The sequence below is a fragment of the Borostomias antarcticus genome (genome assembly GCF_949987555.1).
Source record: "Borostomias antarcticus genome assembly, chromosome: 12".
Taxonomy (NCBI): domain Eukaryota; kingdom Metazoa; phylum Chordata; class Actinopteri; order Stomiiformes; family Stomiidae; genus Borostomias; species Borostomias antarcticus.
Window position 1 is genome coordinate 17,176,753 of NC_140245.1, and position 25,918 is coordinate 17,202,670.

A 25,918-nucleotide genomic window follows, 5' to 3' on the forward strand; every position below is an offset into this window, starting at 1 on the left:
CGCATCTTTCTCTCTCTCATAGGCTATGTGTGTAGGCGTGTGTTGCAGTTTACCACATGAGTTATTATTTTCGTCATTTCAACTGAAAGGCATTTTTCTTAGCATGCACTGCTATAGATTATATACTATAATATTTGGGCGATTTTTTATCACATTGGGCGGATTTTGAGCACTCATTGGGCTGGAAAACATCACACCAATCTGGCAACCCTGGACCGACCCATCACTAGTTCACTCGCGGAGCTCCGTACCGGACCAAGATGGCGGCCGCAATTTTCGTCCGGCAGCAATCAAATCAACGTCAATGCGGCGTCTAGTGTCTATGGTGCTTACCTTAATTTTGTAAATGGTTTTGGGTTAGTCTAGTTGGGGGTTTGTTCTAGGTTAGTAGTAGGCTACTAGCAGACCGTGGACGCGGTCTCAATACGAGACACTGACCAATGCCAAAAACGAACGTCTCGTGCGAGAGGGATTTTGGCATGTTTGATTATTTGATTAGATCAAAGTTCGGCACGAGTAAAATACTATTAGAATGCATGATGATGTTTTTAAACAGAAAAGATTGTGGGAATGGCTGTCAGGTTTAGATTCACATAGAGGGTTAGATAAAGACGACCTCGACCTCAGCTGAGCACATACATTCATATGGGGGCAGGACTGATACAGACTTGAAGCAGAGGCTATATGGGTCGTAAATGTACACGCAAACGACAACAAAGTTCAAGTAGACCTGCATCTGAGACATTATATTAGGCAAATCACAAGAAATAATCTGATGAATTATCCGACCCGAACGGGGAGCTTCTTATCAACTGACATGTAGCCTAAGTTACCACTGACCGTGCGTGACTGAGGTAACGTTAACAAGACCAAGACCAGGACCAATACCAGGAACAAGACCATGACCAAGACCAGGACCAATACCAATACCAATACCAATACCAGGACCAATACCAGGAACAAGACCAAGACCAGGACCAGGACCAGGACCAGGACCAGGACCAGGACCAGGAACAAGACCATGACCAAGACCAGGACCAATACCAGGAACAAGACCATGACCAAGACCAGGACCAGGACCAGGACCAGGACCAGGACCAGGACCAAGACCAGGACCAGGACCAGGAACAAGACCATGACCAAGAACAAGACCATGACCAAGACCAGGACCAGGACCAGGACCAGGACCAGGACCAGGACCAGGACCAGGACCAGGAACAAGACCAAGACCAAGACCAGGACCAGGACCAATACCAGGAACAAGACCATGACCAAGACCAAGACCAGGACCAATACCAATACCAGGACCAATACCAGGAACAAGACCAAGACCAGGACCAGGACCAGGACCAGGACCAAGACCAGGACCAGGACCAGGACCAGGAACAAGACCATGACCAAGACCAAGACCAAGACCAAGACCAAGACCAAGACCAAGACCAAGACCAGGACCAATACCAATACCAATACCAATACCAGAACCAGAACCAGAACCAGGAACAAGACCATGACCATGACCATGACCATGACCATGACCAGGACCAGGACCAAGACCAAGACCAAGACCAAGACCAGGACCAGGACCAGGACCAATACCAATACCAATACCAGAACCAGAACCAGAACCAGGAACAAGACCATGACCATGACCATGACCAGGACCAAGACCAGGACCAGGAACAAGACCATGACCATGACCATGACCATGACCAAGATCAAGATCAAGATCAAGACCAGGACCAGGACCAGGACCAAGACCAGGACCAGGACCAGGACCAGGACCAGGACCAAGACCATGACCAAGACCAAGACCAGGACCAGGACCATGACCAAGACCAAGACCAAGACCAAGACCAAGACCAAGACCAAGACCAAGACCAAGACCAAGACCAAGACCAGGACCAGGACCAGGAACAAGACCATGACCATGACCAAGACCAAGACCAAGACCAAGACCAGGACCAGGACCATGACCAGGACCAGGACCAGGACCAGGACCAGGACCAGGACCAGGACCAGGACCAGGAACAAGACCATGACCATGACCATGACCATGACCATGACCATGACCAGGGCCAGGGCCAGGACCAGGACCGGAGCACCACGGCCCTGTACAGCATGAGCTCTGGGAAAGACATGACACATGCATCACAAGCTCTCCACTCCACAGGCTGCTCCTCTCTCTCTCCTATCTGTCTGGTGAGCCCTCTGCTCCTCTCTCTCTCCTATCTGTCTGGTGAGCCCTCTGCTCCCCTCTCTCTCCTATCTGTCTGGTGAGCCCTCTGCTCCCCTCTCTCTCCTATCTGTCTGGTGAGCCCTCTGCTCCTCTCTCTCTCCTCTCTGTCTGGTGAGCCCTCTGCTCCTCTCTCTCTCCTATCTGTCTGGTGAGCCCTCTGCTCCTCTCTCTCTCCTCTCTGTCTGGTGAGCCCTCTGCTCCTCTTTCTCTCCTCTCTGTCTGGTGAGCCCTCTGCTCCTCTCTCTCTCCTCTCTGTCTGGTGAGCCCTCTGCTCCTCTCTCTCTCCTCTCTGTCTGGTGATCCCTCTGCTCCTCTCTCTCTCCTCTCTGTCTGGTGAGCCCTCTGCTCCTCTGTCCTCCTGGCACCGGGGAGGCTAACGAGGAAGAGAACGGAAGAAATGTATGGCAGGGAGGGGGAGGGGGGGCAGACCAACAAGCTCAGAGTGGGGGTGAACTGTGCACACCAGATCTCCACCAGGCACGCTGAGGGGCCAGGAGGGAGGAAGGAGAGAAAGGGAGAGATAGTGAAATAAAGGGGCTGAGAAAGAGGGAGCATGAGGGAGAAAGAAAGAGAGATGGAGACATCTGGGCAGCAAGAAAGGACAGTTCCCTGTAGGAGAGAGAGGACAGTCCTTAGTAGGAGAGAGAGGACAGTCCTTGTTAGGAGAGAGGACAGTCCTTAGTAGGAGAGAGAGAGAGAGAACAGTCCTTTCTCTGTAGGAGAGAGAGAAGACAGTTCTCTGTAGGAGAGAGAGAGGACAGTCCTTAGTAGGAGAGAGAGAAGACAGTTCTCTGTAGGAGAGAGAGAGGACAGTCCTTAGTAGGAGAGAGAGAGGACAGTTCTCTGTAGGAGAGAGAGAGGACAGTCCTTAGTAGGAGAGAGAGAGGACAGTTCTCTGTAGGAGAGAGAGAGGACAGTCCTTAGTAGGAGAGAGAGAGGACAGTTCTCTGTAGGAGAGGCACTGGTTGAGGTGCACAGGGGGAGCTGAGCAGTGAGTTCACAAAACACACTGATCCTCTACACACTCCCCCCTCCCCCCGGCAGAGATGGTACGCTCCATGAGAGCTGCCCAGTCACTGTTGCTGAGGCCCACCCCCTGGAATATAGGACACGGCAGGAGAATGTATCCAGGTCCTCTGCTAGCATTAACACCAGCCAGGCTGGGCCTATTAGCTGTGATCTCTAGTGACAAAGCACCACACACACCTGCCTCCCAGTGAGCCTAATGGGGTTTGGGTCAACCCCAACTCAATCTGATCTTTCTGACTACACAGCGTCGGCAAGGCCTGATCATGTCCATAAGGACCGCAGCAGTAAACACTGCAGAGTGCTGCAACACACACACACACACATAGGCCTACACATGCGCTCTCTCTCTCTCTCTCTCTCTCTCACACACACACACACACACACACACACACACACACACACACACACACACACACACACAGAGCTCCAAGGAGGTGTCCCCTTACCAACCCGATCCCCCAGACCATCAACACTGCCCCCCCAGCCTGCATATCTACCTACCCCCCAACTTGCATAACTAACCCCAGCCTGTATAACTACCCCCCAGCATGTATAACTACCCCCCAGCCTGTATAACTACCCCCCAGCCTGTTTAACTACCCCCAGCCTGTATAACTACCCCCCAGCCTGTATAACTACCCCCCAGCCTTTATAACTACCCCCCCAGCCTGTATAACTACCCCCCAGTCTGCATAACTACCCCCAGCCTGAATAACTACCCCCCAGCCTGAATAACTACCCCCCAGCCTGTATAACTACCCCCAGCCTGTATAACTACCCCCCAGCCTGTATAACTACCCCCAGCCTGTATAACTACCCCTCAGCCTGCATAACTACCCCTCAGCCTGTATAACTACCCCCCAGCATGTATAACTACCCCCCAGCCTGTATAACTACCCCCCAGCCTGTATAACTACCCCCCAGCCTGTATAACTACCCCCCAGCCTGTATAACTACCCCCCAGCCTTTATAACTACCCCCCCCAGCCTGTATAACTACCCCCCAGTCTGCATAACTACCCCCAGCCTGAATAACTACCCCCCAGCCTGAATAACTACCCCCCAGCCTGTATAACTACCCCCAGCCTGTATAACTACCCCCCAGCCTGTATAACTACCCCCCAGCCTGTATAACTACCCCCAGCCTGTATAACTACCCCTCAGCCTGCATAACTACCCCTCAGCCTGCATAACTACCCCCAGCCTGAATAACTACCCCCCAGCCTGTATAACTACCCCCCAGCCTGAATAACTACCCCCCAGACCATCAACACTGCCCCCCGGCCACAGTGTGCATAACTTCCCATCCCCCAACCTGAATAAATACCCTCCGGCCTAAATAACTACACCCAAGGGTCCAAATTAACTTTTTTCGCTCACCAGCCAAATGTCTGGAAGATGAAAAAACTCTACTAGCCAAATCATTTTTAATGTGTGTATGTTAATGTGTGTTAATTTCAAACCCTGACTATCCCTCAGCCTTAACTACCCCCCCCCCCAGCCTAAATAACTACCCCACAGCCTGTAAAACTAACTACCCCGCAACCTGAATAACTACCTCCTGGCCTGAATAACTACCCCCAGCCTACATAACCAAGTACCCCCCAACCTGAATAACTACCCCTCCGCCTGCATAACTATCCCCAAGCCTGCATAACTACCCCCCAGCCTGAATAACTACCCCCAGCCTCTATAACTACCCCCCAGCCTGAATAACTACCTCCCAACCCCCAGTGCTGGACGTTGGCCCAGTAACAGGGTCTAAACTGGCCATACACACCGCTGGACTCCAGGCCCTGCTCACACACACAGGCCTTCATTCTCTAATGAGCCCTCTCATAAATCAACCTGTCTAGCTGTCACATACGTAAACGCACACATATATCCCTATACACACAAACTCCCACTTATGGTCACGAAACACACACAAAAGCTCACACGTAGACGCGCACACACACACACACACACACACACACACACACACACACACACACACACACACACACACACACACACACGCGCACACACACACACCTGCCCTACTCTGACCCTTGTCTAAGGCGTTCATGTCCTGCTAGTGCCCGACGCCGACCAGGCCTCTCAGCTGAGACAGAGGAGTTCAACTCTGCTCACCTAAACCTGTCAAACCTGACCCCACGGCCTGACACCACGGCCTGATCGCACGGCCTGACCCCACGGCCTGACCCCACGGCCTGACACCACGGCCTGATCGCACGGCCTGACCCCACGGCCTGACACCACGGCCTGATCGCACGGCCTGACCCCACGGCCTGACCCCACGGCCTGACACCACGGCCTGATCGCACGGCCTGACCCCACGGCCTGACCCCACGGCCTGACACCACGGCCTGACCCCACGGCCTGACCCCACGGCCTGACCAGGCCTTTGATTTTGATGTCAATATAATTTTATTTATACAGAACCACTCATACTAATTAATGCAGCACATAGTGCTTTCTGCTTTCCATAAAAAGAGATGGGTAAAAACATAAATCATAAAAACACAGTGAGAACAGATTTAAAAGAAACAATCAAAGTAAAATAATAAAAAATGAAAGATCTAGTGTAAAAAAAAAAACTATAAAAACAGAGAAAGCAAATTTAGAAACACTAGGATATTAAGACAAGCTAAATGTTAATTATTTTACTTTGATTGTTTCTTTTAGATATGTTCTCATTGTGTTTTTATGATTCATGTATGTGGTAAAAGCAATGTTAAAAAGATATGTTTTAAGATCTCGCTCAAAAGTTTCCACAATCCCAGACATTCTGAGGTCCTCTGGCAGGGTGTTCCAAAGGCTGGGGGCATACAACTGAAGGCTGCCTCCCCATGCCTCTTAGTCCTGGCTCAACAACAACAACAACCAACAATCAACAACAACCACAACAACAACCACAACCACAACAACAACGAAAACAAAGGACAATTTAGAGCATCATTCATCCTAAATGGTAATGGTACCTGCCTGCACTTTTTATCCAATGTAGGCCTCTCATTCAACCATTCACACACACACCAATGGTGATAGCTGCTAGCAAGGTGCTAGCCATCTCATTTGGGAGCAATTTGGAGTTCAGTGTCTTCCCCAAAGAATGTGGACAGGAGGAGTCAGGATTCGAACCGCTGACCCTATGATCATTAGACGACCTCTACCTCCTGAGGCACAGCCGCCCCATACTCCTCATCCAAAAGCTCCTGATAGCATAATAAACATCTGAGTCCTGAGAGCATCTACATGGAATCCCTCTCTCTCTCTCTCTCTCTCACACACACACACACAGAGCACATGCACAGCACACACACAAATAAACAAACAAACAGGCTCCTGCGTGGTCATAAGCATTGCCGTCTCCAGCTAGGTGATGGTGGTCAGGAACAGGAAGGATGCGACTCCTCCTACGTCCAACACACTGGGCCATCCTCCCACACCCCCATCATCATTCACACACACTGGGCCATCCTCCCACACCCCCATCATCATTCACACACACTGGGCCATCCTCCCACACCCTCATCATCATTCACACACACTGGGCCATCCTCCCACACCCTCATCATCATTCACACACACTGGGCCATCCTCCCACACCCTCATCATCATTCACACACACTGGGCCATCCTCCCACACCCCCATCATCATTCACACACACTGGGCCATAATCCCACACCCCCCATCATCATTGACACGCTTAAGAGCTGGATACTTAGTATAGTACCAACACACCTGACTACTTAGTATAGTACCAACACACCCGACTACTTGGTATAGTACCAACACACCTGACTACTTAGTATAGTACCAACACACCTGACTACTTAGTATAGTACCTACCAACACACCTGACTACTTAGTATAGTACCAACACACCTGACTACTTAGTATAGTACCAACACACCTGACTACTTAGTATAGTACCAACACACCTGACTACTTAGTATAGTACCAACACACCTGACTACTTAGTATAGTACCAACACACCTGATTACTTAGTATAGCACCAACACACCTGACTACTTAGTATAGCACCAACACACCGGACTACTTAGTATAGTACCAACACAGCTGACTACTTAGTTTAGTACCAACACACCTGACTACTTAGTATAGTACCAACACAGCTGACTACTTAGTATAGTGCCAACACAGCTGACTACTTAGTATAGAACCAACACAGCTGACTACTTAGTATAGGACCAATACAGCTGACTACTTAGTATAGAACCAATACAGCTGACTACTTAGTATAGTACCAATATAGCTGACTACTTAGTATATTACCAACACACTTGACTACAGTAGGACCCCACTCATCTGTACTTCAGAGATCCGAATCTCCCGGTCTACCGGACAGGCTTAAAAAACTTTTCTTTTTTTTTTTGAGCCTGCTATCTGGTTACTGGTGGGATTTTCATTACAGTACTGTAGGCCTACTTGCATTTAAATCGGTCATAATAAACATGTAGGCTACTGTATCCTACTGTGAATAAAAACAGAACTGGATGTAGACCTACATGTTGCCTGTAGGCTGTAGCCTACTGTCAGGTTTCATTTCTTTGTTACTTTAATGTCGAGCGCAAAACGCAAACGAGTCTGCTGCGCGAGAGCTGCATTCCTTGGTAGCCAGAAAGCGCGTCAGCAACCTGAAGCAGAGGAGCATCGAGTAATTTTTCGTTCCCAGTTAATGGACTTCAGGAACACAGACGTGTTGTAAGCATGTAGATTAGCCTACTAGGCCTATTTGTTAAATAATAGCCTACAGCCTATATCCGTTAGCCTACATCGGTTGTTTTAGAGACTTTCCTTTAGGCTGCAATAGCCTAAGACACGACAACTTGTCTGTCATTTCATTTATTTATTTATTTATTATCATTTGCTCTAATTGTTCTAATGTTGGGTTGTTTTTAGGCTATACCATTTTATTCTGCGCATACAGTAGCCTATCGATGCAGCGTAGGCCTCATTTGAGAATAAAGTACTGTATTTGATCAAAGCCCGCATTCAAGTGGAAATTTGTTTATTTTATTCTAGGCTACTGTAGGCCTATTATAGGCTAGGCTGTATGAGTTTAGTTAGCTATTTGATTGCAATTTTGATGCATTTTCACAAGTAATTAAGGGTATTTATCGGTGTATTATGAGTCTATATGAAACAAGTACCACTTATTGAATTTGGTGCATTTTAACATAATGTTTCAGTCATCCGGACATTTCAGAGATACAGCGACCTTCGGTCCCGTTGGGTTCGGATAAGTGGGGTCCTACTGTACTTAGTATAGTACCAATACACCTGACTACTTAGTGTAGTACCAATACAGCTGACTACTTAGTATAGTATCAACAAAGCTGACTACTTAGTATAGTACCAGTACAGCTGATTACTTAGTATAGAGCCAATACAGCTGACTACTTAGTATAGTATCAATACAGCTGACTACTTAGTATAGTATCAATAGAGCTGACTACTTAGTATAGTATCAATACAGCTAACTACTTAAGTATAGTACCAACACAGCTTACTATTTTGTATAGAACCAATACAGCTGACTCCTTAGTATAGTACCAATACAGCTAACTACTTAGTATAGTACCAATACAGCTGACTACTTAGTATAGTACCAATACAGCTGACTACTTAGTACAGTACCAATACAGCTGACTACTTAGTATAGTACCAGTACAGCTGACTACTTAGTACATGAATACTGCCAAGGCCAGGCAAAAGATCTTAACTTTATTTCTGGTCAAAAATTAGTTATTGTCATTTTCGTAACATTAAGTACTTTATAATTTGGATACATATCTTAGATCAATTTTGTTGATTTTTTCAAGAAAATAGTGGGTTGTCTTTACGGTAAATTCCAAAAGCACTACAGAACCAAGGCAGAAGGACGTAACATCAGGGTTCTTTTCCGTGGCTCCACAACACTCTAAAACGTTCCAGCTGAGTTGAGGTAGCCCACCCTGCCTTTGTTCTGTGGCCAGTTTACCACACCTTAGTTACAGTGTTCTAACTTTCTAATGCCAATTAATTAAAACATTATTAACTTTATTTACTCGTTGTAAACGATTCGTTCTGTTCACTTCTGTCATCATTGGTTGATTTGTAAATGAGATGATGTACGGGTAGGTCACTATAAGCCTATGGCTTCTTACCCATCCCTTTCGTTTGTTTGCAGACTAATGCAGCAACACTGGCAGACTGCAAACTACCAGCAACACTGAAAGACTAACACAGCAACACTGGCAGAGTAACAGCAACATTGGCAGAGTAACAGCAACACTGGCAGAGCAATCCAGCAACACTGGAAGACTGCAGACTAACAGCAACACTGGCAGACTAACAGCAACACTGGCAGACTAACAGCAACACTGGCAGACTAACAGCAACACTGGCAGCAGCTATGCAAGATGGTAGCCTTGTGCCTAGCCTAGGTAGCCTAATTTGGGGTTCACTGTCTTGCCCAAGAACACTTCGACATGTTGTCAGGAGGAGCCGGGATTCGAACCGCCGACCCTATAATCACTGGACGACCCACTCTACCTCCTGAGCTACAGCCGACCCTGTTGGAAGGAAGCAGATCTCATAAGGGTGTGTGTCCACTGACAAACTGTATGTAGCTGAACAGCGCACTTAGAGCACACTAAGGCTAGAGTTTATAGCTGGTTAGGCTACTGATGTTTTACCTACGTTAGCAACGAGTGTTGTGTTTTTGCTGACTGCAGGTTAACTAGTCAAGTTAAGATAGCTAGCTAGTGCTAACGTTCGCCGACTCTGCGGTTTTGCCAAAAACTGACCGTTGTCGTCGTCAGAACAGTCTTTTACAGCCTGCGCTCATATAAGTTAAACTTTTTTTCAACTGCAAAAAAAGCCCAGACCTCATGGCACTTTAGCGCTAAAAATCACTTGTAACACAGCTCTTGTCTATATAGCGCCCTAGAACTCATTACCCATTGTAAACAACAAGAAAACAGCGCCAGCTCTAAAATACAGCTTGCCGGTGCAAGCTACAATTCTTATAAGCATAGCATAACTTATAAGCAAAGCACAGTGTAATAAGCAATAGCAACTGTGTCTTACATAAGAAAACACAAAGCCTATTTAAATTCACTGTTCTACATAATCCTGCATCATATCCTGCACCCATTATCTATTTACAACATGTTACCAAACAAAACTGCATTGAGTAGTGGTTAATAGAGATGATGATGATGAAGATGATGATGATGATGCAGCAACTAGGACTGCACGTTCTAACTACTGAAGTGAACACAGCTAATCTCTAGTTAGGGTTCTAACTACTGAACACCGCTAATCTCTAGGGGTTAGTTAGGGTTCTAACTACTGAACACAGCTACTCTCTAAGCTCTGTAGATCACCCTGAGAGCAGGAAACTTTCTCTCTAAAGTCAAGCTAATGTCACAAGGCTGCTCCTCCTCCCTGCCTCCCCCTCCCTCCCTCCCTCCCTCCCTCCCTCCCTCCCTCCCTCCCTCCCTCCCTCCCTCCCTCCCTCCCTCCCTCCCTCCCCTCTCCCAAGCGGTCCCTCCCTCTCTCCCTCCATCCCTCCTCTCTCCCCCTCCCTCCCTCTACGGCCTCAGCCAAAGGGATGACTCCCATCACTGGGTCCGGCTTAGAGTGACGATGGGTCAGGGGTCAGCACCACTCTACAGCCAACCAGAATGAACTACTGCCTACTGACACTGCCTCCCCTTTCCTAGAACCAGGAACTGTGTGTGTGTGTGTGTGTGTGTGTGTGTGTGTGTGTGTGTGTGTGTGTGTGTGTGTGTGTGCGTGTGTGTGTGTGTGTGTGTGTGTGTGTGTCTGTATGTGTGTGTGTGTGCGTGTGTACACAGGAGTGTTTCCAAGCCTGCCTGGTGGGTGTGTGGTGATCCGTGTGACCAGGGGGTACGTACTTGGTCTAGGCCTCCAGAGGGTGACTCATGTGGGGGGCAGCTGAGGGGCGAGGGTCCTCTGCTGGTCCGGCTGCCAGAGACGCAGGGCAGGGAGGGGCTAGGGCTCCATGGCCTGCCAGTCATGCAGCACCATCCCACTGGGGCTGGGGGGAGACGAGGAGAGAGGGGAGAGGAGAGAGGGGAGAGAGGAGAGAGGAGGGGGAAGGGGAGAGAGCATGTTACTGTACATACTTCTCTATTGTACTCTTACACGCGCAGCCTTTCCATCTATACGGTCAAGAAGGAAGGAGATGATATCTAATATCTAAATAACAGTCAGGAAGCGGAGGTTTGAGCTTCACTAGAGGACAGTCTGGGTACCATTAAGGCAACTCTAAAATAAATACCTCGTCCTTCACATCCCTCCGTCTCCACAAGCCTTTTTACATTCACTCAAAAAAAACACGTGAAGAAGAAGACAAACATGCATGGATTAACGAGGTAGAAAAAAGCATTGTTCAAACTCTCGCCCCACAGTGCAAGTTATAGGACATACATATTATATATCTATTATATTATAGGACACACACTTGGACAGTTGACTCAACCACTATCAGGTCGAGGAGTGTTTGGACAGAAGGAGTGTGTCATCATTGAGCTCAGCTGGGACTGAAACGCTTCATACTGTAAGTTCAGTACGATAGGAGACACATTGAGGTTCTGTATCTGGTACCAGGAGGACCAGTAAGGTTCCTTATCTGGTACCAGGAGGACCCGTAAGGTTCTGTATCTGGTACCAGGAGGACCCGTAAGGTTCTGTATCTGGTACCAGGAGGACCACTGACAGCAACAACAGTGTTAAGGCAGAGTGACCGAGAGAGAATATGATCTGGCTGGAAGCCACTAGCCATCCAGTCCCAGTGACAGTGAAAGGGGGCTAGAGTAGCGAGGTGAGATAATTCCTTTGTGACGGCTCCAAACCTGTTTAGAGACTTATGAGATGTATAGTCTGTCAAGAACAGCTGAGCAACCACACCTCGCTGACCTGCATTTCAGCTGAACAGAGGGGAGAGAGGTAGAGGCTTCACACACACACACACGCACACACACACACACACACACACACACACACACACATATATATATATATATACACACACGCACGCGCAAGCACGGCCAAAAGCACCACACAGAAATCTATAGTCTTATATTCATTATATGGCAGACCAACACATGATCAAAAATACAGTTGATGGTACAAGGTCTGTGTGGGCAGGCCTACATTCTTTACTGGGTTACGTCATCTGCTGGACTATAGGGCCGGCTCTATCCAGATTTAGCATTACTGGACCGGGTCCAAAGAGCCATGAGGTTATGGAAAACTTCTTCCAATTCATTAGATGAATTTTAAATATAGCCTAATGTTTGTGTGTATGGCCTAGTCCTTAGATAAACCCTACAGCTGAACTTTAGACACGCTGAGAGCGCAATGGCGTCACCAGTAGCAGCAGGCCAGAGGTGCAGGACCTGAACTACTGGCCACATGGCTGAACTGATCACCTGAGGACTTTATCTCTCATCCATCTCATCAAAGCTCTCCAACTCACACAGAGAGAGAGAGAGAGAGAGAGAGAGAGAGAGAGAGAGAGAGAGAGAGACAGAGAGACAGAGAGACAGAGAGACAGAGAGACAGAGGACAACACTACCTAACAGGTGCAGAGAATATGAGGCAGTTAAAGCTGGCCTGGAGGCTGGAGGATCACCACGCTCCCTCCATTGAGAAGACACGCTTACATAACGTGTAGTCCTCTTCAATACTGCTAAGGCCAAGTCTCGAAGCAAAGATGCCAAACTTCTTCTCTCAGTAACAGCAGGTGGATTTTGATTTGGAAAGGTGAGCCTGGGAGTATTAAAGCACACCCCTCTACTAAAAACTTTATGCGTCTCTCTTTCTCTCTGACTCTCATATATACATATACACACACACACACACACACACTCTTGTTAACACTACTTAATGTTCTTGTCACACCAACCTGTTACAACAACCTTGGAACATTTTGGGTGAGATTTTCACGGCTGTTGAAGCTTCCTTTAATTGAAATGATCTCCTGAGGGAGTCTTGGAGTCACGAGGATCCTGTCAGCTGGATATATTGGGCCACTAGGCTTGAGAACCATTGGTTCTCAAGGCTACCTACTTACCATTCTTTATAACACTAGCAGAACAGAGCACACTAACGGATAGTACACAGTGCCATGGTAGAAGTCAGGGTCTCTCTCTCTCTCTCTCACACACTCTCTCACACACACACACACACACACACACACACACACACACAAACACAAACACAAACACACACAGACAAACACACACAGACAAACACACACAGACAAACACACACAGACAAACACACACACACACACACACAATTCTAAACTGTTGTCTCACTTCTCTCCCAGGGCTGTCCCTATAAGGTCGACTCAATAAATCTCCAGTTAGCAGACATGGAGTTAATTCCATTCATCTGATTCAAATCCTCCAAGTGAATCCCACAGTTCCAGCGGTCTCACTTCTCTTCCTGCTAGTGTCCTGCTAAGAAATGGGAGACTAGGATCTGGTTCCTGTGCTCCGTCCGTTAGTTCTGGCCACACTTCTCTCTTCCTCTCTCACACTCTCTCCTTCGCTTTCTCCCTCTCTTCCGCTCTCTCTCCCTTTTCCTCTCTCTCTCTCCATTTCCTTCCCTCCCCCACAGATTCTCTCAGTCTGCTGCACAAGCTTTTTTTTCCAGAGAGAATGTAGGTCATCCCTCTGATGGCTCAGGAGGCACAGCTGAACGAACGAACGCCCCACTCCTCTCTCTCCGTCTCCCTCCCTCCCTCCCTCTCCGCTCGCACACAGCAGCGGAAGTGTGTGTGTGTGCCTCATGCCAAAACAGGGCGGGAGAGAGAGAGGAGGGATACAGCTATGACCACACACCATAGACACTTCTGCACTACATTTCTGCACGCCCCCCCCCCCAAAAAACACACACTCACACAGAAGTTGAGAATATGCATGCTCTCCAGCTCTCAAAATCAAAGCTAAATCAGTTCCGTCCGTAACATCCTGTTGACTTTGATTTAACTGGCCGCAGCAGCCTACGGATTTAGAATGACCCAAACCAACATAACTGGACTGACCAAACAAACTCCCTTCATACAAGAACAATGAAATATCTTACAGTAATTAGTAGCCTGTAAATTAGCCTTGTCGGCGTATTACAATCTGAACGTGGACAGTAGGTGAACTAAGCACCAGCAGCAGGTGGCTGGGTTAGGAAACAAACAGCTCCCATACCTTCAGGCAGCACAGGGAGGGGAGTGTTTCACTACGTACTACAACAACACTGATCCAAGATGGCTGCTTGTTCTACACAAGCCTCAGTTTCCCTTCTTTCTTCTTCTTCATCCTCGCTTCTTTCTGAGCAGAAGAGGAATGTTAAAGCCAAGGACGTCCATCCTCATTGAAACTAATCTCCTACACTATTGTGTTGGAATGTGAGACTCTTGCTACATATTGGTCATGTGCACAAAAACCGGTGGGGTTCAAATCCTGCCTCTGTGACAGGCTAACTTTCTTTCTCATTTTAGGAAACAATCAGATTAAAAACAGACAAAATACTGGGTCCTGGTGTGACTAACAGTACTAAGACCTTTCAGAGCCAGAGTTTATTATTACATAGCAGACATCAGCAAGTAACAACAGACATGGACCTGGAGGACAGCTACTGGTCTGAGACCAGTCTATCCACACATACAGTAAAAGACATTAATCTGAAGGAGAGCTAATGGTCTGCGACCAGTCTACCCACACATGCAGTACTACATTATTGTTAGATGATGCAAGATGATAATAAGGCAATTATACGTCAAAAGTGTCTGGCAACGCCCACAATGAGCGCTCGCCCTTCATTCCAATCACACCATTGGCTGAAACCTGTCAATCAATAAGCCATCGTCACTTTCAGCCAATGCATCATGTTGAAGTTCACCTTTATATAGTGGGACGTGGACAAGTCCCTTTCAATGCCGACCACACTGGCAACTGATAAGGTACACGAGGGTGATCCAACAACTGCACAGAGGGCAGTTACTGACATGACACAGCTATCAGAATATGAACGTACATAAGAGTAATAGCTACACTAGGATAGCTTGGTCCTATTCCCTCCTCCAAACAGAGCTAGCCTAGCTGGGCCGAGGCCATGAGCACGGCGCTTTGATCCTGCACGACTAGCGTGCGCCTTCGCTTTGGTAATGTTAGCTACGCAGCTAGCTATAGACAATTTGGCAGCCCGCTCAACAATGTGTGGGTGTTGTTGGCTAGCTTACCCGATTCGCCTGTTGTTCTTGTTGTTTATCTTCTGCGTTTGCAAGATTTCAGCGCAAAGCAGATGAGCAATTGACAGAGAAGCCTCGAGAGAAGCCTGCAGTGCTAGCGAGTTTAGCTAGCAAATTAGCTAGTCCGTTGCCTTGATTTTTTTTATCCTCTGCTTTAATGAATAGCTGACAAATAGCATGCACACAGTTGTGACAATCGCGGTCTAAGAAAAGAAGTGAAAAGTTGGTGGACGGCCAACGTTGCCTTCCTAGCTAACTTCAGCTAATGTTGACAAACAACAAACCTGCGAGTAGCTAGTCGAGCTAAAATCGCACCGAGTTCGCTAGCTGCAATCTAGCTAATTCAAAGCCTATCTACAATTATTTTATCCGGGCTCAGATGTATTCCAGTCCGCTGCAGAAAAAATAAAGTGACTCCGAAATCCGATTTAGGGTTGTTTTGAATGTGTCATTCGCAGTGTGTGAATATTAGTAATGTTTAATAGTCGTTGGTCTCGTCTCTCCTCTCCGCCATTTCAACATCTAACAAACAGGCAGCGCATGCACGACGGCCTGACAGCAGCAGCTCGTGCAGCCAGGCGCGTTCACGCGAAGCTGAGCGGCTACAGTAACAGAAGCTACATTAACCACATTAATGTCGCCTAAAGCAGCAACACCAAAAGCACGTACAGTGCAATCTCAATCTGGGTTGCTAAAGAATGTTATGTTATCAATACCATCTTCACAGCATGTGATCTGTGTATGCACTTCGCCTCGAGCATAGCTAATGTCAGTAACATGTTTGTTCTTCTTCAATAGCGCCTGCTGGCCTACTGCGCCTTAGCCTAGCATAAACACAATTCAACGCCTTTGTTACTATTGTATATTGTTGGTGTGTTTCACCACACGTCTACATCTGCGTAGATGCTAGCAAATAGAAGCGTGTACAAATGGGGAAATCCATCATTCAGCACACTCACATGACAAATCACTACATATCTTTACGTAACAACACACACAGCCCTCTGAGTTTGCGTGCTGCCGTATATACATTCATTACATTACATTCCAAAGCACACAAATAAATGTTGACGTCTTATTTTACAAAACACATTTTTGTGACCTGTGACTGATATAGAAAGTTCTGTGATTGTTTTAACTTCCCACTCCACTTCGCTAGGGGGCAGTATAATGATGTGACTTCCATGATGTGACTGGAGGAAGGTCGATGACATCATGTGAGCGCGACGTCGCACTATTTTGATCACACAGCGGATTCACGATGGCAGAACTTGAGTACGTATTGGCATTTGTTTTCATGGTGATCTAACTCCATCCTTCACTAAATTCACCACAACCATGTCTTTTCATTAGTTCTATGTAAACGTTAGACCGGGGGGGTTGTGTATTGCACTGTATGTTACGATTTTACTGCAAAATAGACAATAAACCAAGTGAAGGAAATATGTCTCACATGGGGCGTGTACAGTCTCTCAGACTTCCTCAGTTGAACTCTCCCTCCAGCAGCATTTCCTCCATGCATGCACCAGTATGTTCCAAAACCATCCAATGTTTCCAATGTATAAGCGCCTTGTGTCTGATTGAATACAACTAGCTTATGGAAACCTATATAGCACTAGCTAGTAGCTACCTTTCCCAAGTAGCTTGGCTATCATTCAAATGAAAACCTATAGGTACCTTTCCCAACTTGGCTCAAACGAAAACATGCTACCTTATGGGAGATAGGCAAGTTGGACTAGGCCTAACGTTACATTTGTTTACTTTTTACCCGCATCACTTGACTTGTCTGGCGCACGGGACGCAGGGGTGGGGAGAAAAAAAATACTGGGAGAATCAAATCTCCACCCTGCTTTTGATTTCGATGATCGAAATTGAATGCCATTTAGATCCATTTTCGATTTTGAATCGAAATCGTGACACCCCTAGCCAGAACAGGTGTGTTTTTATCTATAGATCATGGTCTCTGGTAAGAATTATTCAGAGAATAGTCTTGCACTTTGTCTTCAGCACTAGATTATGCTCTTAGTCACTTGTTTTAGAAAGGAGATGCACATTTGAGTAGGGGTGCCCAGATCGATCAGCCAGCAATTGGAATCGGCAGATATTCAGTAAAAATATGAGATAAGATAAGATGGGGGAATCCGATAATTTAGTCGATTTAGTCGCTGATCACGACAACCGATCAATGACGGCAAACTCATTGTCAAATGCAAGCAGGGGTGAAAATTAACTTTTTAGCTCACAGTGAGTCACCTGCAAAGGGGACTGTAGATTAAAAAATCTACCGGCCCAGTATATATTTTTCAGATAGCCTTCCGAAATCTAGTCGTCAATTGGACATTTGGCCGGTGGCAGGTGTTCATTTTCAGCCCTGAATGCAAGTTAACCTAAAATATGTTGATGCTGTGGAACTACTACAATGTGTGTGAGACAGATGTAACACGTCATCTGCAATGTATGCCAGGACAAAATAGCCTACCTCTGGGGAAAGCAAGGTTAAATACAGTGCACACACAGTCCCTCCCACACACTCCCTCTCTCTCGTACTTCTCTGACTCAGGTAGTGTGTAGAATGTGGTCACTACTCTGGTTATCTTGTTAAATCATGTTGTGATGTCTACCTACAGTAGAACTCAGGCACATGGTATTGTTTAGTGAAGTAAATATTGAGATAGAAAAAAATAAAATGTAGATGGGAGGCCTACTTGTACTCAATTTGATAGATGATGTATTTAAATGGAATCTGTACTGCTATACCAGCAGCTCTAACAAAAACAAACAAGCAATGGTATTGGCATTGTACCGGCAGATATGGCTCATGGACCATAGGTATCGGCCACAAAAAACGTGATCAGGGCATCCCTACTTGTGAGTTGTGGCAGGTAGTAGTACATTAGCTTTTCCTACATTAAATGCAATTATTATAAGTTGCTTTGGATAAAAGCGTCAGCTAAATGACTAATGGAATATAATAATCAATAATAATCAAATTATACCCTGTAAACGACAACTGATTTGATAAATATCTGACGTCCATTACTTGTCTAACTTTTATAGCAGTGTTTCCGCTATGATTTTTTTCAGCGGTGGTGGAAGGCACCCCGGAACTACTAGTGTTGTCGCGGGGCGGCCATGTCAAGGATACATGATGTCAACAGAGTCATAGGCGTTCATTTCTCTACACTGAGCTGAAATGAAACAAGTGCACATAACTTGGCTAAATAAATATTAACAATTAACATTTATTTACCGGTACATTCAAAACATATTACTTGAAAAAATTACAAATGCATGTGAATTCTGAACAACAGAAAGTATTTTCATCATCTCTCACTTCGTCAGAAAATGTCCGCTAGCTGCGATGCTTATTTCGCTATGTTAAACTGCTTTGATTATGTAAAAAATGTTAGTGATCTAAAAGTCTGTTATTTTTGGCTTTTTAGTTCTTTCAGGCGGGGTAGGCTGCCCCTCCAAGGCAATGGCAGGGGAAACACTGGATAGCTAGCTAGCTGACTTCACCACTAATACTGTGTGCGTGTCATCTTTCAGAGTGAAGAAGGTGATCAAGTTGGTTCCTGAGAACCTCCTGAAAAGGAGGAAAGCGTACCAGGCCATCAAGGCCACCCAAGCCAAGCTTGCTCTGCTGGAGAAGAGAAAGGTAACTTGGCCACCTGTTGGCTGCTCAGCTAACCTAACCTAGTGGCTGTTACCATTAGCTAACTGGCTAGCTTATTCTAGCAGCCTATTCTCTCGCTTATTCTAGCAGTTCATAACAAAACCGATTTGTGGAGGCGATTTGGGCGTTTTATGCCTCCGCACCTGCGCTAATGCGCGGTCAGAGTAAGGTAAGAACGTTACTCTCGGTCCTGTGCTTCTTTATAATCAGAATCGGAATTTGTTTATTGCCATGTAGTTTTTCAACATAGTAGGAATTTGCTTCAAGCATGGTTCATATTCCTAGTAAAAGTAAACTAAAACTAAATGGCAACAAACAAATTCTGGTCATAAAGAAGCACAGGACTGAGTGTAATGTTTATATTACCTTACTTTGATCGCACATTTGCAGGCAAGCCATGGAGGCATACAACACCAAATTCAAATAGGCTACACAACAGTGCTGTCCAACGTAAGGCCAAGGTCTGACGTTAAAGATCAAAGTAAGCACTCTGTTGTCATTGCTTTATTAGTCTGTGGGGAAAAATCCACACCGTGACATCCCTACCACTTAATGTCGTTTGATAAATGCATACACGACACAACTAACGGGGATACATAAATCAAAGAGGTCCATCTGTCCATCACAGAGGATACTCAGCCTGATGTCATGTAGCTGTTGGGCTAGCTTATGTATGTTCATGATGTGTTTTATCAATATCCAGGTATCCAAAGGTAAACCGTTGAAGTTCAAGCGCCTAGAGGACTTCCTGAAGGACAGTAAGCGAAAGCATCGTGATGAGACACGCATCAGCAGGGCTGCCCACAGGCCGCCGGCGCCCCTCCCTCCCTCCAAAAACAGACTGGCCTTCGCCATTCGCATCAGAGAGTGAGTGCTGCTCTACTGTCGTATGTCAAGATCTGAAATAGACATCCTGGTGTTTAGTATCATACTGGCAGTGCTTCTCTGTTCCTATTCTATCAACTCCCAGGAAGCCCAGATTAGAGAAACATTAGGACTTAAGTGTCCTGTAATTATAGCATGGAACTTTATAAAGCTCGTTCATGAGGTAAGTTCCAGTTGAATCAACGAATCACCACCTCAACTCTCAGACATCTGTTTGTGGCTGTACAGGATTAAAGGAGTCAGCCCCAAAGTCATGAAGGTGGTCCAGCTGTTACGTCTCAGGAAGATATTCAGTGGTGCCTTTGTCAAAGTCAACAAGACGTCCATGGCCATGCTGAAGATGGTGGAGCCGTACGTGGCCTGGGGGTGAGTAAGAGTAGATCTTTCAAGACGAGAAACGCTTCACCTCTGTCAATAACAGTAGATCTTTAGCGTCTGTGGTGGGATTAGGGTTAGTGGTGGACGTTGATCTTGCGGTTCCCATGTAACTGAGTTAATCGTGAGCCCTCGTAAACCCGCATGGAGAGAGTGTAGTCCTTGGAGGTAGTGGTAGCGAGTAGCTGGTGAACTCACTCCCCTAGTATGAAGGATGTGCTAACGACCCTACCGATAGAAATATATCTCTTGGTATAGTTGTGAGCACATCCGACTTGCGAGCACAAGGTTGCACGTTCGCGTCCCGCCCTGGACAATCCCTTAACATGGGTCAAATGAAAGAAACACAATGCAGACGAGAGCACTACAGTTACACCCAGCGACTGCAGTCTGTCTCGCTGTCTACCCATGTTATCGGCAAGCTAGTGGGTACATGCTAGCTGGTAAATAGCTGATGCGTTTAGTGTTGTTTACCAACTAATCTGTGGTTGATAATTATTTTATATTTAAGATAACCTTCTGTTTACTACTCTCAGATTCCCGAACCTGAAGTCCGTGCGTGAGCTGATTCTGAAGAGGGGACAGACCAAGATCAACAAGCGACGAGTGCCTCTCACTGACAACACCCTGATTGAGCAGCACATGGGTAAGGGTCCCTCTCAACACAGAGTATAATAGATTTACACACAGAGTAGGATGGATTAGATGGATGGACGGACGGAAAATGATATTTTCTCATTCTTTGTGACAAATGCATACAATTGAAGTGTGGAATCAGCCTGGCTCCTCTGCTCTTCTCAGGCAAGCATGGAATCATCTGTCTGGAGGACCTCATCCACGAGATCTATGCCGTGGGCAAGAACTTCCGGCCGGTCAACAACTTCCTGTGTCCTTTCAGGCTATCCGTGGCTCGCCATGCGGCCCGGGACAAGGCAGGGCTCCTGAAGGACATTGGGAACCCAGGGCCCAGGGCGGCCGACATCAACTCCATCATCAGACAGCTCAACTGAGGCCACCTGGCTCTTTTTTGACTCTTTAACCATATTCGTATTCAGTTAATTTCTGAAGAGGAGGGGAGAGAGAGGATTGTTCAAACGGCGTCATAAGGGTGTAATCGATGTGCGTGTGGAATACTCTCACAGCCGTACCTGATTGGACAACATGGATAGACTGACCATACGCCTCACTGGGCCAAGTTGTCATTGGAGCCAATGTGGTGGTCACCTCTGAACCACTGGCCGCTGGTACCCTCCTCTCTTCATGGGCCTTTGTTTAGTTTTTGGTCTGGGAGGACTGAAATTTACAGGAACTGCATCATGGTGATGTCCTTCGTTCTCTGTCAGTGGGACAGAATTAGGCTTAGGCCTACTCTGTATGTTATAAAAAATAAATAAAATAGTTATTCCTTGTGTGGTGTGTATTAATCTTGAAAATGTTGCTACAGACAGTAATGCCAGTAATACCAGATGTGATGTTGACTGGAATGCAAATGTGGAGCATCCAGCTAATTTCAAACCAGGCGATGTCTTGTACAAATCATTCCCGGGTTGCTGAAATCTCTTGTGGTTTTATCAGACTGCCTTTGTGAGGCACGCTGGCGGGGACGGGGCGGGTGGATGTGATTGGACAGATATTTTCCAATCGCCTCGTACAGATTGCAGAGTCTGAGGGGGCGTTCCCTATTTTTGTACTGGTTACGGTACTGGTTATACCATGGAGGGGTTGGTAGAACCTACATCGTTAGTAACGCTGTATAAACCTGTATTTTCCTCCAAGGTTTCTCCGCCACTAGCTGTCCCGGCATGTCACAGTTCATTTTGCGAGACGCAACTCCCGCAGCCCGGTGAGGGAGAGAGATCTGGGAACGCAGTAGAGAGCGAGGACACGCTCAATTTCAACTTTGATTTGGCGTCCCGATATCCCTATAATATCCCTAGCCTACACACTGACGATCCGATCCCTATATCTCCTCCTACCTACACACTGACGCCCCCTCACATCTCACCCCTGCGATCTGTCAAAGCTGCGTATGTATTTCATTCATTCCGGATGTCGGTGATCAGTCGGTTATTTTAAGGTCAAATAAAGGTAGACAATTGACACAGATCCTATTTTATGCAGGGCGAAGCATGTGTTTTGCGGCGGAAGACTATTTAACGCACACGTGTATCTGAGATGTCAAGGTTGGGCGGTCCGGATCCCTTCACGGTGACCTAGTTCCTCCATCATAAGAGCGACACACTTCGGCTCATGGTAAGATTATTATTTCCTTGTTCCACACGAAAACAACAACAATGGCAGAGAGCCACATGAAGGTGGGCATGACATTGAATGTGTCGTGACTGGTGAAGCTAGCTAGTGTAGCGATAATAGCGGAACGTTTTGTCTGTGGCTCAGCAGCGACATCACCACCGCAGAGCTGGGGACAGACCACGCGGCTCTCATTAGACCTATAGGCTAGAATAGCTAGTCTAGCTATATGTCGTGTTTGCTACGTCGTAAAGTAATACTGGTAGACTTGTGATGGGTTTTAGGTCGACAGATGTACAATAAGGTTACTAGATATTGTTACGGCAAGCGGTAATGGCTAGCTTGTCATTGCTAACGTTAGCCTAGCAATTCATTGAAATATCATTTGAGTTAGCCAGAGTTAGCTAGCTAATTAACTTTAGCTAATTATCAGCATCCGTAGACTCTTGAGTGGCGAGCTGGCATTGTATTTCAAGGAAGTCACAAGCTTTAGCATTTGTCTCATGTCTTAGTTTTCAGCCAGCTGTGTGCTTTGGTCCAAGGTGCGAGGCTGCGCTTCTCTACCACGTGCAATCAGTTGTCATAATTACAGCTGGATTCGGAAGTCAATAAGATGACAGAAATCAAGTCATTAATTGAGTCTGGAAGTGTAAAGTTGTAACGTTACTTTGTTTGATTTAGAAAACATGTCACTGTCTTCCTTGTCTGTGGAATCTGTGGCAATATAACAGACCTCCACAGATCTGTCACAACTCGACACGTTATCAGTCACCAGAGTTGCTTGCCAATGGTTTGCTGGCAACAGGTCGGACAGGTCATCAGATTGCTTCAGAAAGAGACCGTCTCTTCCCTGTCTCGTGTTGTGCATTGCCAAACGGCCAGTATGGCAGTGCACCTACAGATATGCTTTGGGACATTTCAACCCTTTTGTGAACTGTATCTTCTTTCTCACACTCACTCCATGTTGCCCCTTTCTATAGCTGTGAAATATTGGGCCAGGGAATCGAGTTGTCTTGTATTTCCTCTAACCACCAAATTCCGTCAGTCATTGGTAGAAAACATGACCTATTCTCTGATTGTCTCTTACAGTTGCTAAGCATCCCTCAAAACAATGGTTCTGTTCTCTTCATCCAGTAAATTATTCGGATGGGGATTTATGTCAAAGCAATCTGGACTCAGATAGAGTACATAGTTCCCCTGGGTTGCCAAGCAACAGAGCTGTCCCTGCCTTTCATGGTATGATAAAGGCTGCGCTATGGAGGTCTGGTTGGGTAGGCGGTAGGGAGGTCTGGTTAGGTAGGTGGTGGTAGGGAGGTCTGGTCAGGTAGGTGGTAGGGAGGTCTGGTCAGGTAGGAGGCGGTAGATACACATACATCAGCCTGCTACAGTATATGCTTATAAACACATACATCAGCCTTCTATGCGCTTATAAACGCATACATCAGCCTGCTATACGCTTATAAACGCATACATCAGCCTGCTATACGCTTATAAACACATACATCAGCCTGCTATACGCTTATAAACACATACATCAGCCTGCTACAGTATATGCTTATAAACACATACATCAGCCTTCTATGCGCTTATAAACGCATACATCAGCCTGCTATACGCTTATAAACACATACATCAGCCTGCTATACGCTTATAAACACACATCAGCCTGCTATACGCTTATAAACTCATACCTTATAAAACACATGCTATACGCTAGGCTTATAAACACATACATCAGCCTGCTATACGCTGTGCATCTAAACACATCCTGCTATACGCTATACTTATAAACACATCAGCCTGCCATAAGCTATGCTTATAAACACATCAGCCTGCCATACTCTAGTCTTAAACACATATCAGCCTGGTATGCTGGTAAACACTAAACACATCATCAGCTTGCCATACACATATCAGCCTGGTATGCTTATAAACACTAAACACATATCAGCCTGCCATGTGCTAGGCTTTTAAACATGCATAACAGCCTGCCATATGCTAGGCTTATAAACACATACAGGGTTGCAAAGGGGTGGAAAAATTCCGGAAACCTTCCGGAAAGTTACCATGGGAAGTTAAGCTCGGGAATTTTGGAAATATTGACCTTTTTTGTAGCCTATAACTGCATTTTTTACTAGATTTAAAATTTTTATTTTATATACTTATTTTATTTTACCAATTTGGTAGCCAATTGACCCGGACCTAGGGTCCAATTACGCCCTACTAACTGTTGAGGATTCATCACACAACCCGGCCAGTCGGCAATGTGAAAGGGAGAGACAACTCCATGACTATCTCAGCTCGCAACCATGATTCCAACACCAGACAGGGTTGCTGTTGTGTGACGAACTCTCAAGCCAAGATTAAACTAACCACCCTCAGGGAGCGGCGGCCCAATAGGCTCCTCCCTCTGGGATCGGGCCATACTCGGATCTGGCGAGACCACTGGTTCCCGGTCGGAAGCTGCACCGGAACATGATGCATTAGACCACTACACCACTGCACACCGCTATAACAGGGAACTTAAATGTAGTCTAGTTGGGGAAAAAACAAAATGCAATTCTAGATCTTGCAGCATGATCTTTGTTAAAACCTGATTTAATGCAAAATCAGCTGAATTTCGACCCTATACTGGCGATTCATCCATCACATGCACAGCTAATTCCTAGCATCCTACACACTAAGAGGGCTATAGAATTCATTTCAGTTCTACTCACAAACAGATTAAGCAAAAAATGTATTTTTTTTTTTAAATTTATAATTATAATATGTTTGCCTGCATGTGAAAGCAAAATGTTTATAATTGTAACCCTAAGGGCCGATGCAGGTCGGGGGCTCTTTGAGATGAACAGCCAGACAACTTGTGTAATATACAAAAATACACCTTTATTGAATAAAATCCCGTCGAGAAACAGATCGGACACAAAACAGCATGGTAGGTATGAACAGTAGGCCTACAGGCTAAAGCAGCGATCTACCAGCAGACCCACAATCCTGCCAAAGCAGAGAAAACATGTTAGCCATTGTTCCCCCCAACTCAGAAAGACCATAATCCAACCCATAAAAACAAACATATTTACCAAATACAAAAACAAACCCAAATACCTCAGCACCCCTCCATGCGCACCCCACACCCTGTCCAAGCAGAATGGTCTCAGACAGCCTACGCCG

The 25,918-nt window shown here is 46.2% G+C and overlaps 3 protein-coding genes across 3 annotated transcripts in view; 2 read left to right on the forward strand and 1 right to left on the reverse strand.

Annotated features, from left to right (window-relative positions):
• Nucleotides 1–16,026, reverse strand: part of ncoa1 (nuclear receptor coactivator 1) — a 76,117-nt gene extending 60,091 nt beyond the window's left edge. The window contains exons 1-2 of the mRNA XM_084447347.1: nt 15,553–16,026; nt 11,201–11,343 (exon numbers count right to left, since the gene is read on the reverse strand). The gene's annotated coding sequence lies outside the window, so the exon portion shown is untranslated. The remainder of the gene's footprint in view (nt 1–11,200; nt 11,344–15,552) is intronic.
• A 790-nt stretch (nt 16,027–16,816) lies between these two features.
• rpl7l1 (ribosomal protein L7-like 1) lies at nt 16,817–21,890 on the forward strand. The gene is made up of 6 exons (XM_084447340.1): nt 16,817–16,836; nt 19,111–19,219; nt 19,941–20,104; nt 20,351–20,488; nt 21,034–21,143; nt 21,299–21,890. The coding sequence occupies exons 1-6, from the start codon at nt 16,823–16,825 to the stop codon at nt 21,505–21,507; spliced, it is 744 nt and encodes a 247-aa protein (XP_084303466.1). The 5' UTR covers nt 16,817–16,822; the 3' UTR covers nt 21,508–21,890.
• Nucleotides 21,891–22,625: 735 nt separating this feature from the next.
• slc5a6a (solute carrier family 5 member 6a) overlaps nt 22,626–25,918 on the forward strand; it is a 51,388-nt gene continuing 48,095 nt past the window's right edge. The window contains exon 1 of the mRNA XM_084447308.1: nt 22,626–22,750. The gene's annotated coding sequence lies outside the window, so the exon portion shown is untranslated. The remainder of the gene's footprint in view (nt 22,751–25,918) is intronic.